Here is a 13,770-nt window from a genome sequence, read left to right as displayed (position 1 = left end):
TATTCATTTATTATATATATATATATATATATATATATATATATATATATATATACATACATACAGTAAATTATAATTACCTCCTGCACAATGAAGAAACCAAGTTCAAAATGTACAATTTGTCTCTTCACACAGAAAAATGGAGGTGTGAACAAGTTGAGTAAAGTACTGACACGGTCATTAAATCTTAAACTATAGCTTCTGGTTCCTCGAACATTTGACCTTTTTCTTCAATGTCTTTGCAAATCTGAAGCACCTCCTCGACTTCAATAACCTCCGTTACCAGGTCACGGATCTCCTTCACACAGCCCAGGGGCCTGGTTTCCTCCTCTAGGTGTGGCGAAGACTGGGTTTCTGAGGCTTTTTCTGGAAGATCCATAACTTGTTTGTCTGTGACCTCTTTATAGATATCTCCAGCTTCTGCATCTTCAATAGATAAGCAAACGGCTATTGGATATGTGCTTTCATCACGTATCGGTGCTTTAATCTGGGCTGGATCATCTGACGAAACCGCTGGTTTGCTGTTGTCCTCCGTTTCAACAGGGTCACCACCAGAGCCAGAGGTTTTCATACAGATCGGACTGATGGCTATTGTGGCAAAAGCAAAGTCTGAAAAAGTTGCAGCATCTCCTTTTGGTGAACTAGAAGTACCAGCGCTTTCTGTGCCTTCTGTTACCATAATAACAGGGGTGGGAACGACATCCGTGGCGATTGTGGTGGTTATGAGTTCTGGTTTAGTCTCGGCTGACGTAATCGAGGTTGACGTTTCGGCAGTGGCAAATCCATCATCACTGCTCTCCTCTAAGAGTGTCTTGTTCTCTCCATCACCGATTTTTCCCATGACAGGCAGAGCTTGGCTCAGTGTGCTACTTTCTGACTTTAGCGGGTGAACAGTCACGGATTTGTTTGCTGTCATGCCGTTGCCCAGCAGCGGGGAGGGCGGCAGGGGCATACGCAGGCTCGGGGAGGTATTTAAGTGTCCTGGGCTGCTGGGTGCAGATCCCGGGGGAGAGGAGGACAGGCTGGACACACTGAAGTTGTATCTGCTCTCTGTCAACAGGTTGAATTTCTTCAAGCTGGCTGCCTCCTTGACCACTGCCAATCAAAAGCACAAATCAGATTCGAGAATGTTTTAGGCAATGATAAATTGCCGAAAATGCTAAAATATATGATAAATAGTGAGTTCATTTCAAAGCATTTATTCAAAATAGAAATCTTTTTTTAATAATGTAAAAGTCTTTACCGTCACTTTTGATCAATTTAATGCATTCTTGCTGAATAAAAGGATTAATTTCATTTAAAAAAAATCTTACGGATCCCAATTTTTTTTAAACTCTATTTCTTTTTTCGACTTTTTTTATATAGACATCATCCTCATGCAAAAATGCATGAATTTTATTTTAATACTTTTAAAACTGTGTTTTGTACTAAATAATGCCTGATATTAATAACATCTTTGCGAGAAAACTTGTTGTGATCATGTGACATACCCATGCTGATGTCCTTTTCCAGTATCTGGTGGATAATGTCCTCATACACGTTTTCCACACTGATGAAGTTTGAATAATCGGCGAATATGTATTGCTCAAATTTAGGTAGTTCCTAAAGGTACATTTTAAGAAAAGACATGTCTATTAGTAAATATCAAACATGTATGTTTTGTATATTTAAGCTGTTAGTGCTCGTATTTCTGTGTCATTATGCGACTGATCTCAAATGTACCTCTTTGAAGGATGGGGCCAGATGCTTCTTGATGCTGGGTAGAGTGATGTTGATCAAAGCTTCCTGAAGGATCCTCTTTCTCACTGTGCTGCTGTCGTAGTCAAATTGCTGTAGAACAAAGATAAATGAAGCTAAGCAGTTTGACACAGCCATTTGTGTTTGTAAAAGAAAAGTTAAATGCTTACCTTCAGAACCCTGTTCGAAGCCTTTTGCATAGCCATCGTGAGGTTGATAGATGGGTCCTCCAGAGCCTTTTGCACGAGCAGCTCAAAGGTGTACTCTAGATTCTCCATCAGCTAAAACCATCACACAACAGACACGTCTGAAACCCTAATCGATCACAGAAAGACTATAGAGTGTATGCAAGCAATTCAGAATTGGCTAGTTTTGGGTACCTGTTTTAAGTCGATCTCTATGCTGTTCGCCAAACCTTTGATGCAATAGTTGAAGGTTTGCTGTAGCTCTTGGATGTGATCTGCCAGTCCACTCACTTTGTCATAACAGCTCTGTAAATGAGCCTTACTCATCTTAAACAGAGCCTTAAGAAAGAGAGCAACAGAAGAAGAGTTGTTTTAATATAAAGGCTAGTATTAAAGTTGTTCTAAGCAATGTCACGCGTTTTTTAGGCCAAAACATTTTTTGTCACATACAGCAAACATCTCCTCACTATCCGCTAGCTGCCTGTCCCCTGAACACACTGTAAAAAAACACGGTCTCTGTAGACAGCCCAGGCTCCACAAACGGCAACAAAAACAAACTGGCCCAGCCTGGACCACGAAACATAACAGACAGTGTTCCAGCCAATAAACGACAAGAATGATTTGGGGGTGGGTGTTGAGGGATTAGTGCGTGTGCACATAAGGGGGGTGTGGGGAGTGGAGGAGAGAGAAGCATGAAGAGGGAAGTTAGCTAGAGGAGAGATGTCCTAGACAACGACTAACGTTAGAATTATATTCTCTTGAATTTTGATATAGAGACGACGTTCCAATGAACAAATAGCAAAAAAGAGGGAAAGGGAGAAGGAACGTGCGAAGTCCCGAATTTAAATTGGAAAAGCCTCCGACTCGTTCATGTCTGTTTCAGGAAGCACGGAAGGGAGGGGGAGGGGACGAGATGATGAGGAGGGAGGGTCGAGCTAGCCTCCGTTTTGTTTGACAATACTTCGAACGTCAACAAGAAGTGACGTCACCCAACATTGCTTAGAGCACCTTTAATATAAAAAATAATAATAATTTGGCTTAAGAAATGGAATATAATGCACAAGATGTATGGACTGTTTATGCTGCTTAATCATAAATTCTTTAGCTCCTCTCACCTGACGGAGTTCCTCCCTCTGGTCAGCATCCTCAAAGTCCTGACAAAGCTGTTCCATCATGCCCTCGCTCAAGTCCCGGGCCTCTATGAAGCCCAGGCTGATGGGCCCCATCACTTCCTCCAAGACGGCCGGCAGGTAAGGCTGCACCTGCTCAGTGCAGTATTTTTTTGCTGGCTCATCTACCATAGCTACCCAGATTGAGAGAGTAAAAATATGGTACAGTACATAGACTCAGATATGGTAAACACCCACATATACTAATTTTTACAACAGAGTAACTAAGGCCAAAAGACATCTTGCGGGTAAGACTTTCTTGTTACATATAACATTACTGTTGTAATAACAGTAAATTATGCATAATTACACCCAACTAACCCTTAACCAAACCATATTCCCAACCCTAGTAAGTGCATGCTAATAGAAGTGTTAATTAATTTTACTCCGTACTTAAATGTATAAGTACACTGCAACAAGGACACCTTAAAATAAAGTGTAAACCAACTTGCTTTACTGATGGCCATTCAAATGAAATATACATTTTGTGAGATATTTATATTACACAATATTTTATATATATGACCCTGGACCACAAAACAAGTCACATGGGTCATTTTTTTGAAACTGAGATTTATACATCATCTGGAAGCTGAATAAATAAGCTTTTCATTGGTGTATTGTTTGTTAGGATAGGACAATATTTGGCCGAGATACAGCTATTGAAAAAATCGAAACATTGAGAAAAATCGCCTTTAAAGTTGTCCATTTATGTTCGCGATTGTGCTGCATTCACTCACAAAAATAAATGTTTTATATATTTACGGTAGGAAACTTTACAAAATATCTTCATGGAACATGGATATTTACTTAATATCCTAATGATTTTTGGCATATAAGAAAAATCGATAATTTTAACCCATACAATGTTGGCTATTGCCACAAATATACCCATGCGACTTGTGACTGGTTTTGTGATCCAGGCTCACATATTTTATTCATATATGCATACACTACCGTTCAAAAGTCTGGGGTTGATAAGATCTCGAATGCTCACATTACAATTTTTATTAAACTTACTAATATTTTTTAAAGTTTCTATTTTCTATTTTGATATATTTTGAAATATATAATGTTTGAAATGTATGGTTCCATTACTCCAGTCTTCAGTGTCACATGATCCTTCAGAAATCATTCTAATATGCTGGTTTGGCGCTCAAGAAACATTTCTTATTATTACCGATGCCGAGAACATTTATTCTTCTTTATATTTTTGTGGAATTATCTTTTTTTCAGGATTCATTTATGATTATAAAGTGAATTGCTTCATTAAAGTATCATTTTATTTTATTTTTTAAATGTGAAAGGTAGTGTACATCAATGTTTGGCAAGTGACAGTTTTCAGTTTCAAGGCTCTTAAAGCTTGAAATTGACACATTTTTAGTGTGATCATGTACCTCTGAGTTTGCTCTCCAGGAAAGCTCTTGAGCTGATGATCTGGTCCATGTCAGAGCGCATGCGTGCCTCCTGCTCTTTCGCCATGTCTTTGCACTCCTCCTTCAGTGCGGTCAGCCTTTGCATTAAATGTTCTTGCAGCAGAAAATAAGCAGCTTCAACTGTCTATGAGACAAATGGCAGGGGTCAATTAATTAATAACTGTTACATAAGTTTTTGTAACGTCCATAATCACAGCTATGGAATGTAATGTGTTTCTGGTATGTTTCTGGTTTGTCCCACCCTTAAGGAAACACCAAAGGGACATTTCTGGCCTCCCTGGCCTAAAGCTATTTGGGTGTGCGGCATCCTACATGTACGTCAACATCACACACCCAAAGTTTCAAGTATAAAGGACTGGTTCTGGAGAAACCCAATGCCATAATGGGAAACAATTTGTACAATCACTAGGACAGAAAAGAGACGCACTGCAAACCACACTCTTCTCTTGTCTGCTCTTTTGCTCTTCATACATGGCTGCAGTTCTTTCTCCAGATAGGGCATTAAGTCCTCCATGAACAGATTAGCAAGACCCTAAACACACACACAAACAAACACAGATTCAGAAATATTACACATACATCTGTAGCTAAACAAGACTTAATAAACATTGAGCGCAAACACCGCATTGCTAAACCCCAAAGGTGGCACAATTTATGTAAACTTAAACCACAGACTAGACTGATATGTTTTCCTAAAACCACAAAATCAATCATTGATCTGCCTTCAGTCATTTCTCAAACACGTTTAAATGAACAGACTAATGTGACAACAGTTAACAACATTAATAATGAAATACTAAAGTAATAAGCCAATCAAAGCCAAGTTTTACTATGATTTTACCTCCTTATCCATGATTCAAGCACAGAAAAGTATCAAATAGTTTTAGGAAACTGCAGAAAAAGTATGATAATATATCATAATATAAGATGATAATATATGATATATATATATATATATATATATATATATATATATATATATATATATATATATATATATATATATTTCACAGTGTTCATACTGTGAGTTTCAGGACACTTCATGGCACAGAAAGTTCTTCTAACAGAAAGTTAAAATAATATGTGCTGTGAGATGCACTGACAAATGTGGTGTATCGATAGTTCATTGTCACGTTGGCTTTAACAGGTGAAACTACAGTGAAACTGCCTGTGTGCAGCATTACTCAGATTCCACAGATGCTCTGATTTGAGCATCAGAAACCTGACTTGGGGTTTTGGAGACTGAGTACAGATAATACAATCTTACGACTGTATGAATTACACAACAGGGAAAACATTTCAAATTATATTCAAATCTACCATTTAGTGAGGAAAACTAATTATTTTGGAAAAATGCCTAATTATACCAAATATGGAAATATGTTTTGCAACTTGGTTCCAGCCATTTATAATGATAAAGATTGTCATAACTGTCACAGTAAATTACAAAACATTTCAAAAGCTAGAACATTCCATGCCATTCTAGAAGAACAAAAGCTATCTTGTTTATTTTCCAAAAAATGGTTTAAGTTTCAGACAACATGTGCAGTCAATGTGAACCAGCAGAAATGTTGAAGGACACCTACCCGCACATCACTGCCTATGAGCATATCCCATGATTCATACTGGCCATTCTCCTGCCTATAGAGCTGAACGGCTTTGAGGAAAGCTTTAACCTCACACGTCTTCTTCTTGAGAAAATCTGTTGAATAGACCAAATGTTTTCAGTTTAATATAAGCTGATCTATTTATTTACACCACAACTTCCACTGGCACTGGTTTTATTACAGTGAAAGTGATACCTTTGTTCTGGTGGCGAATGCAGTCAGATAAGACCGAGATGAATTCAGCTTGAGAGTTTTCATCTCGGAAACAGAAATAGGAATCTCGGCGGTACGGAAGTCTAAGATAAACTGGATACTCCCCCGGCATGTCCGCCACAGGGGGCGCGAAATCCTCCTGGACATCTGCATCATAACACACACAATCACATTTTACTCCATTATGTAAGTTAATTCACCATTATGTTTACTGTATGTATAACATTATTGTATATTATATATTATGTTATTCATAAATCTTTTCAGTAAATAAATGATGATGATTTATAGAAAACAAAAACAGAACTCTTAAGTAATGCATGGATGAATCGTTCACAATAATACCATTAAATTGGGTCAATTTTGATTTTATGCCAAATTGAAATGAAGTCATGTTCTATTAAAAACAAAATAACATTTATCATTAGCTCAGTAATGAATGGGTTTTAAAAGACAATATTCAGTAATATTATAGATTCAACTGCACTGAGACTATTGAATGAGAATGAAATTTGATATGAATTGAGCTGAGCTGGATAATAACAGGAACTTTGTAACATTGACACTTATTGAACTATACTGAATCAACACTGATGCTTAATAATAATTCACTGTAAATAGAGCTGCTTTACTGAAACTGAATTTGTTTCATAGTTGATTAATTCTACAACATTAACACTGTTATTTTCCTGTTTATTACTGTGAAGCTGCTTTGACATAATCTGCTATATAAATAAATGTGACTTGACTTACTGTAAAGGGAGAGTTCATCCAAAAATGAAAATTCTGTCAACATTTACTCACCCTCAAGCTGTTCCAAACATGTATACATTTCTTCTGCTGAACACAAAAGAAGATATTTTGAAGAAAATGGTTAACCAAACATTTGATCAGCCCCATTGACTTCCATAGTATGGAGGGGAAAACAATTAAATGGAAGTCATTGGGGCCCATCAACTATTTGGTTACCAACATTCTTCAAAATATCTTCTTTTGTGTGTCAATTTATGCTACATGGCATGTGTTGAACCCAACTAATATGAAACGACTGTCTACCCAGCTAACAGGGAACTTTAGCTAACATAGCTGGAAAGGTTCTCTCAAAGTTATGAACAAATGTTTTTCCAGTAACATTAATAGAATGTTCGTTCAAATTTATCTGGTCTTTAACAATTGCTGAAAAAGTGTAAAATTAGCTCACTTAAAATATATGCCTATATAGCCTACTCTTAAAGGGGTCATATAATGGTACATGCACTTTTACAAGTTGATTGTACTGAAATGTGTGTTGGCAGTGCCTGTACACAACCATCATAAAATTATAAAAATCCATCCAGTGTTTTTTTTTTTTTAATCTTCTTATATGTTTTTCCCCTGTCTCAAATCAAGCCGTTCGATTTTGTGACGTCACAAAATCGACGCCCCTCCCACGATTGTTGATTGACAGCAGTTTCAACACAGACCCGCCCTCACTCTTGAGCGAGCTGTCAATCATAGTCCGTGCGTCATTGTTGATACGCTGGAGCACTGTCTATGAGCAGAATGGCGATTGTGGTGTTCTGTTCTTGGGTGTAATAAGGAACACAGCAGTCATTTTGATGTTCCTAAATCCAAACCGCTGAAGACGCGCAGCTGAGTTTGTTTTCAAAGGGAATATTCCCCACGATCAACGTCAATGCTTTCATGTTTGCGCGAATCATTTCACACACCAGACTGCTTTACAAACGAGGGTCAGTAACGTTATAAAGCTGGTTTTGCTAAGAAGCTGCTCCTGAAAAAAGGATCGGTCCCACTATTCGTGTTCCTGCTGCAGCTCCAGAAGAAGAAGTGAGTGTAACGTTTTATTAACCTTTATATTAATATTTATATTAATCTTTGCAAATTGCTTGCTGCACGCTTCACGATGAATGCGGCTGTTTACACTCGGTACATTACGGCATGTTTTCTATGTACGACATTCTCAATATAATTAATAATCCCACGTTTATAATGAACAACGCGTTATGGTTATTGTGTTGTGTTACAAACGGTGTACGCACAGAACAGAGGGGCGGGGTGAGCAAAGCTCATTATCATTTAAAGACACATGCACTTAAACGGCATGCTGAAAACAGAGCTGTTATTGACCAGGTAAAATGAGTATTTTCTTACAATACTAATGAGAATTTTAAATTAAAGTATATCACAAACTTTTAATTTAGACCCTAAACAATCATATTAGCTTGTACAAAAATGGCATCATATGACCCCTTTAATTAATTTTACTCACTGTTGGTGCAAGGGCAGGCCTGGTCAATCATTTCCATGTATTTTTCTTCTGTAGTCAGAATGGTGCCCCCTGTAGGCATCAGTCTGTGTGTTGGAGGGGCACCTTTCACATACGCCTGCAGGAAAGCAGAGGTAGGAAATGTTATCATTACCTCAGTCAGCAAATGTTCATTCTCAGATGGTGAATAATGGCTAATACCTTGTAGCTCTCGTGGCACTCCAGGATGTGACAGGCACGCATCACAATATATCTCTCTTTCCACTTCCTGCCGTCATCAAAGTACCGGACAAATTCCTCATACATCACCTTTCCAGAGTCTGGAGGGGCCTGGATAATTAAATATAATATGTCGATCTCATAAGAATAAATTAATTCAGATATGTCTGTTAAATCCGTATCTGAGATCTGATTCCTACCCGTTGTTTGAGGAACTGTGTGCGTTCCTCTTTGCGTTGTTCAAGTTCATCTTGGATCTGGGACAGGTAAGCCAGAGAATATTGTTTCCTATAAATCGGTGTGAACTTCTTAAATTTCTCATCCACTTGCCCTGCAATACAAAACAATGCTGAGGTCATTACAATATTTAAAAGACTAGAAGTCAAACAGGTCTTTTTTACTCTCAAATAATTACAAACAACTGCCTACTTGTTCAGCACGATTTCATATGGCGTGCATTGATCAAACATTTACTTAGTCATAGCCTACTTTACTATGTATCATAATAATAATAGCATGTAAGCATGTAACATTAGCTCATGCCCTGAGATTGGGGCCAAGCAAGGGGCTAGGTGATGCTAGTGCTGCAAAAATTACACTTTACCTTTATTTAACGAAACCCAACTTTGTTTCGTACATGTGTTTATATAAATCAGTTAAATTATATGTCATGCTATATTACAGCTAGAAGAATCAAAAGGGCATAAACTACTGAATAGACGATATTTCAGGTACATTCGCTAACCTAACATTTCCTTCCACTTCTCTTTGCTGTTTTTTTCTGTCACACAGAATGTTGTTTTGATTAGTAAAACTTTACAATAAGGTCCCATCATCTAACAATGAGCAATACATTTGATACAGTATGTATTCATCTTTGTTAACTGTTTATTGTTATTCATATTAGATTAGTTCCATTAAATAATTTTAACAGATAGGCCTACTAGTACATCTTTTTTTTAAACAATCTATTAGTAAATGCTGAAATTATCATGAACTAAGATTAAAAGAAAATGCTTTAAAAGTATTTTCATTGTTAGTTCACGTTTACTAATGTAGTTTATAATCTTAACAAATGAAACCTTAAAGGAAAATGTTTCATGAGTTTTTCAAAATCTCTCTTTAATTCCACTTAGCGCTTCACCTGGAGAAGAACGCACCATCAATGTGTCCAACCTGTTTTGGTGGCATGAGAACATATACCACATAAACATGACTTACATGAGGCATGGTATATGAATAATCTCCAGGCTATTTATTACTACAAGTGTTATTATATCATTGGAAATGGAAAGTTCCAATTCTGGGTGCTGATTGGTCAGTACAGTATTCAAGTCGTTCTAAAATAAACAAAAGAATCAGCTATGACTCAAAACACTTAATGGAATAGCTATAACACTGCGCCCTTACCCACAGAATTACGTTCTGTTTTCCTGAAACAGACTGAACTTTAGGATTTAACACCTAAACCAGAATGGTTTCTACTTTTTTAATTTCCTCATTTTTAATTGTTTATACGATTTTAGAGCCTTACATTACGTAACAGATAAATTTAGACGACAGCTGAGAGCTATGGCATTCACTTCCATCATACTTCACAACGTAGTGAAAGTAACGAGCCGCTCTGTCATTATTTTCACTCTCTCGCCAGTGTGCATTTCTTCATGCAGTCTTCTTAAAACTATTGTTTTGTGTAAGAGAGATATTCATTTTGGAAGGAACTGTACAGTAGTTTGAGATGTCTTGAATTCTTGAGCTCTGACATGTAAGATACTTTGCCAACAACAGATGTTTGTGACATGGCATGGCCTGTAAAGCCAGTTCTGTATGAACATACCTCAACACAGACATCATCACACTTCACCAACACTTCAGCAAGAGTACAAGGTTGACAAGGGAATGTTCGTGAACGCCTCTACATATGTGTGTGTGAGAAAGAAAGAAAAAACTCCTTGACAATGAGCAGCTGTTGACAACACACTCTCGTTTAAACCTTAGGTGTGAAATGACAGCACTTGAGTTTACTGTCAGCTCATTCTCAGGAAGTGATCCCATTTGTTTACCATGTGTTTTAATGACATAATTAACATGATACTAAACCTAGAGTCACATCTGACAGATTTAAAGGGATAGTTCACCCAAAAATGAAAATTCTGTCATCATGTCCTCACCCTAAAGTTGTTACAAAACGGTATGAATTTATTTCCTCTGCTAAACACAAAAGAAGTTATTCTGAAGAATGTTGGTAACCAAACATTTCATGGGACCCCATTGACTTCCATAGTATTTGTTTTCCATACTATGGAAGTCAATGGGGCCCATCAACGGTTTTGTTATTCTTCGTTATACTTACATTAACTGCGTCAAGCTCCCAAAAAAGGCATGTTTTCTCTGCGTGTGCAACTAAAAAACATTGACTTGTAAAAAGTGTGGTGTCATGTGACAATATTTTCTAGTTAAAGCCATTGTTGGTTTGTAACAGAAACTATGATACTATCAGAATTGACATAACAATCTGTAAATGTTTGTGTTGCTCAACTGGTAGAGCGTAGCATGTGGAGCAGTTACCTGGGAATGTCAAATAGCTTGAATGCTCTGTAAATTGCTTTGAATAAAAATGTACGTTAAATGCATAGATATGAAAAATACAAATTATAATTCAACTTATTGTGATGGGGCTGAAATAATGTAATGCTTTTACATTAGGTTATGCACATCAAAATACTATTGGTACTTTGCAAGCCTGTAACAACATATTCAGAAGTTATAGAAGGGTTATAGTTTCAAAATATGCCAATGAATAATCCGTATAATATACGGATTATTCATTGGCATATTTTGAAACTATAATTTATTATAGAAACTATTAATTTATTATAGAAACTATTGAAACTAATTTCATTCGAAAAGGTCACTGCTGAAGTCAGCTCCCAAAGATTGTAAACACTATAGGGGGCATGTCTCCCAAATATCATATAAGTATTCAATATATTATATTGAATACTTATATGATATTTGGGAGACATGCCCCCTATAGTGTTTACAATCTTTGGGAGCTGACTTCAGCAGTGACCTTTTCGAATGAAATTATCACCTGTCAATTTTCAGGCTCACATGTTCCCGTTTCCGGACAATGAGCTTTTCATTAAAAATTCAAACTGAGTTCTGTGAATGAAATGGGGCATAAAAAAACACATTCCGAAAATACACTCAATGCTGTAATGCTCTTTCGGCACGTTTTGTCTGCTAACATCACTCTTTCTTTACAAACTACAGATGTGAATTGCAAACACTGGCTGTTTTTCCATTTGAGCAAATAGCAGAGCTGATTGTAATCCTTTAATCTCTGACACACACCAAAAACCTCCACCCATATAGTCTGAAATGGCAAGAAGAAAACAAACAGGTTTCTGCCTCTCACTTTTCAGGTAAGAGGGTAGAGTGACTACAGTGATCTAATGGACACTAATGGTAGTCATTTACAAGTCCAAATTCAAAACAAATTCTAACACTGAATGGTCATGCAATTTAGGACAACAGAAAATATATCATGCATTTCAATCTGCAATTTCAGAAACATCCACCATCTGCCCATATCCCTGCAGTATAGTGAAACGTTTCAGCAACCTATTATTATTATTATTTAAGAGCATCGGAAGACATACTAACATTACTGCTATTTCCACAGTCATAAACTATGCCACACCACTTAGTGACTTAGAATGACCACATAAAGTTCCTAAACACATACCTTTTATGTAGTTGGATTTATTTTCATCCAGTAAGCTGGACGATGTTCCCATACTGCTCTGCTTAGTTCAGGTGAGCTCTTTTCTGCTCTAGTGAAGTTGATTCAATGTCTCTGCATTCACAACTGAAGGAGAATCTGAAAGCAGGTGTTATATTTCAGGACTGTGGGAGTGGCATGAATGAAACTGTTGCATCAGGACAATCAAGGAGCTGTCTACCTAGATGACCTGTGATGCCCAAAATGCTGTCTAGGGAGGCAGCTCACTAAGTTTTGACACAGTCACAGCCTGATTTCATGAAAACAACATGCTATATGATATGTGTTTTATAAATCAGGCTTCTCTGTGAATATGAGTATCTGAGCTGTGATCAAAGTTACCAGAGTAACAGTGGAAGAGACTCCAGGGTGCTTCAAGGAAGAACCATGGTATGTTTTGTTACATCTTGGTTTGTGAAATACTATACATGTGTGACATACTAGACAGACTTGATTCCATTAAGGTTTATTACCACGAACAGTTTCTATTCAAACTGTCATACCAGTAAGATAATTTTAGTGCATTTCAGAGAGTTCTAGATAATGTACTATACAAATAAAGCTGGCGTGGCTCTAATTGATGATACACACGTCATTTTCAAGCTGATGAATCATATAAAATCTGAACACATTTAATAAAGTAAAGTAGTATCAGAGTTGCGAAAGGCCAAGACTAATTATTTTTCTAAACTAATTGAAGAAGCTAGTGGAAATAGTTCTAAATTGTGGCAACATATAAATAGACTATCCAATTCAAGCAGAAAAAAATACTCACAAATAAGTGATCTTAAAGTTTGTCATAACTTGATTCATGGTAAGGCTATTGCAAATGCTTTTAATACTTTTTTTTATCAAATCTGTACAAGATTTAGCTAGTAATTTTAAGTGTATCGAGTCATCTCTTGAAAAGCCTGACAATGTCCACACAGGCTTATTCTGTATTAAAGAGGTATCTTGTGATAAAGTTAAAAAGGTGATTGTAAATATGAGTAACTCCAGGTCTAAAGACATTTACAACATACATGCTGCATTAATCAAGAGATATGAAAGCTGTCTGTTAGAGCCAATTACTTATTTAGTAAATTTATCAATACAAACAAAAGTTTTCCCAGAGAGCTGGAAAACAGCAATAATTGTACCAGTCTATAAAT

At 36.8% G+C, this 13,770-nt stretch overlaps 1 protein-coding gene across 1 annotated transcript; it reads right to left on the bottom strand.

The window, feature by feature from the left end:
• Nucleotides 1-133: 133 nt before the first annotated feature.
• niban1a (niban apoptosis regulator 1a) lies at nt 134-12,635 on the bottom strand (the record flags this gene model as incomplete). The annotated part of the gene is made up of 14 exons (XM_084091287.1): nt 134-1,095; nt 1,491-1,602; nt 1,723-1,830; nt 1,908-2,018; nt 2,118-2,261; nt 3,038-3,225; nt 4,489-4,651; nt 4,955-5,059; nt 6,114-6,229; nt 6,330-6,494; nt 8,617-8,731; nt 8,815-8,943; nt 9,033-9,163; nt 12,584-12,635. 14 exons carry the CDS (start codon nt 12,633-12,635, stop codon nt 188-190), a joined length of 2,547 nt encoding a protein of 848 aa, XP_083947413.1. The 3' UTR covers nt 134-187.
• Between the last annotated feature and the right edge of the window lie 1,135 nt (nt 12,636-13,770).

The sequence above is a fragment of the Abramis brama genome (genome assembly GCF_963993115.1).
Source record: "Abramis brama genome assembly, chromosome: 18".
Lineage (NCBI taxonomy): Eukaryota > Metazoa > Chordata > Actinopteri > Cypriniformes > Leuciscidae > Abramis > Abramis brama.
This window is presented reverse-complemented; position numbering and strand designations above follow the sequence as displayed.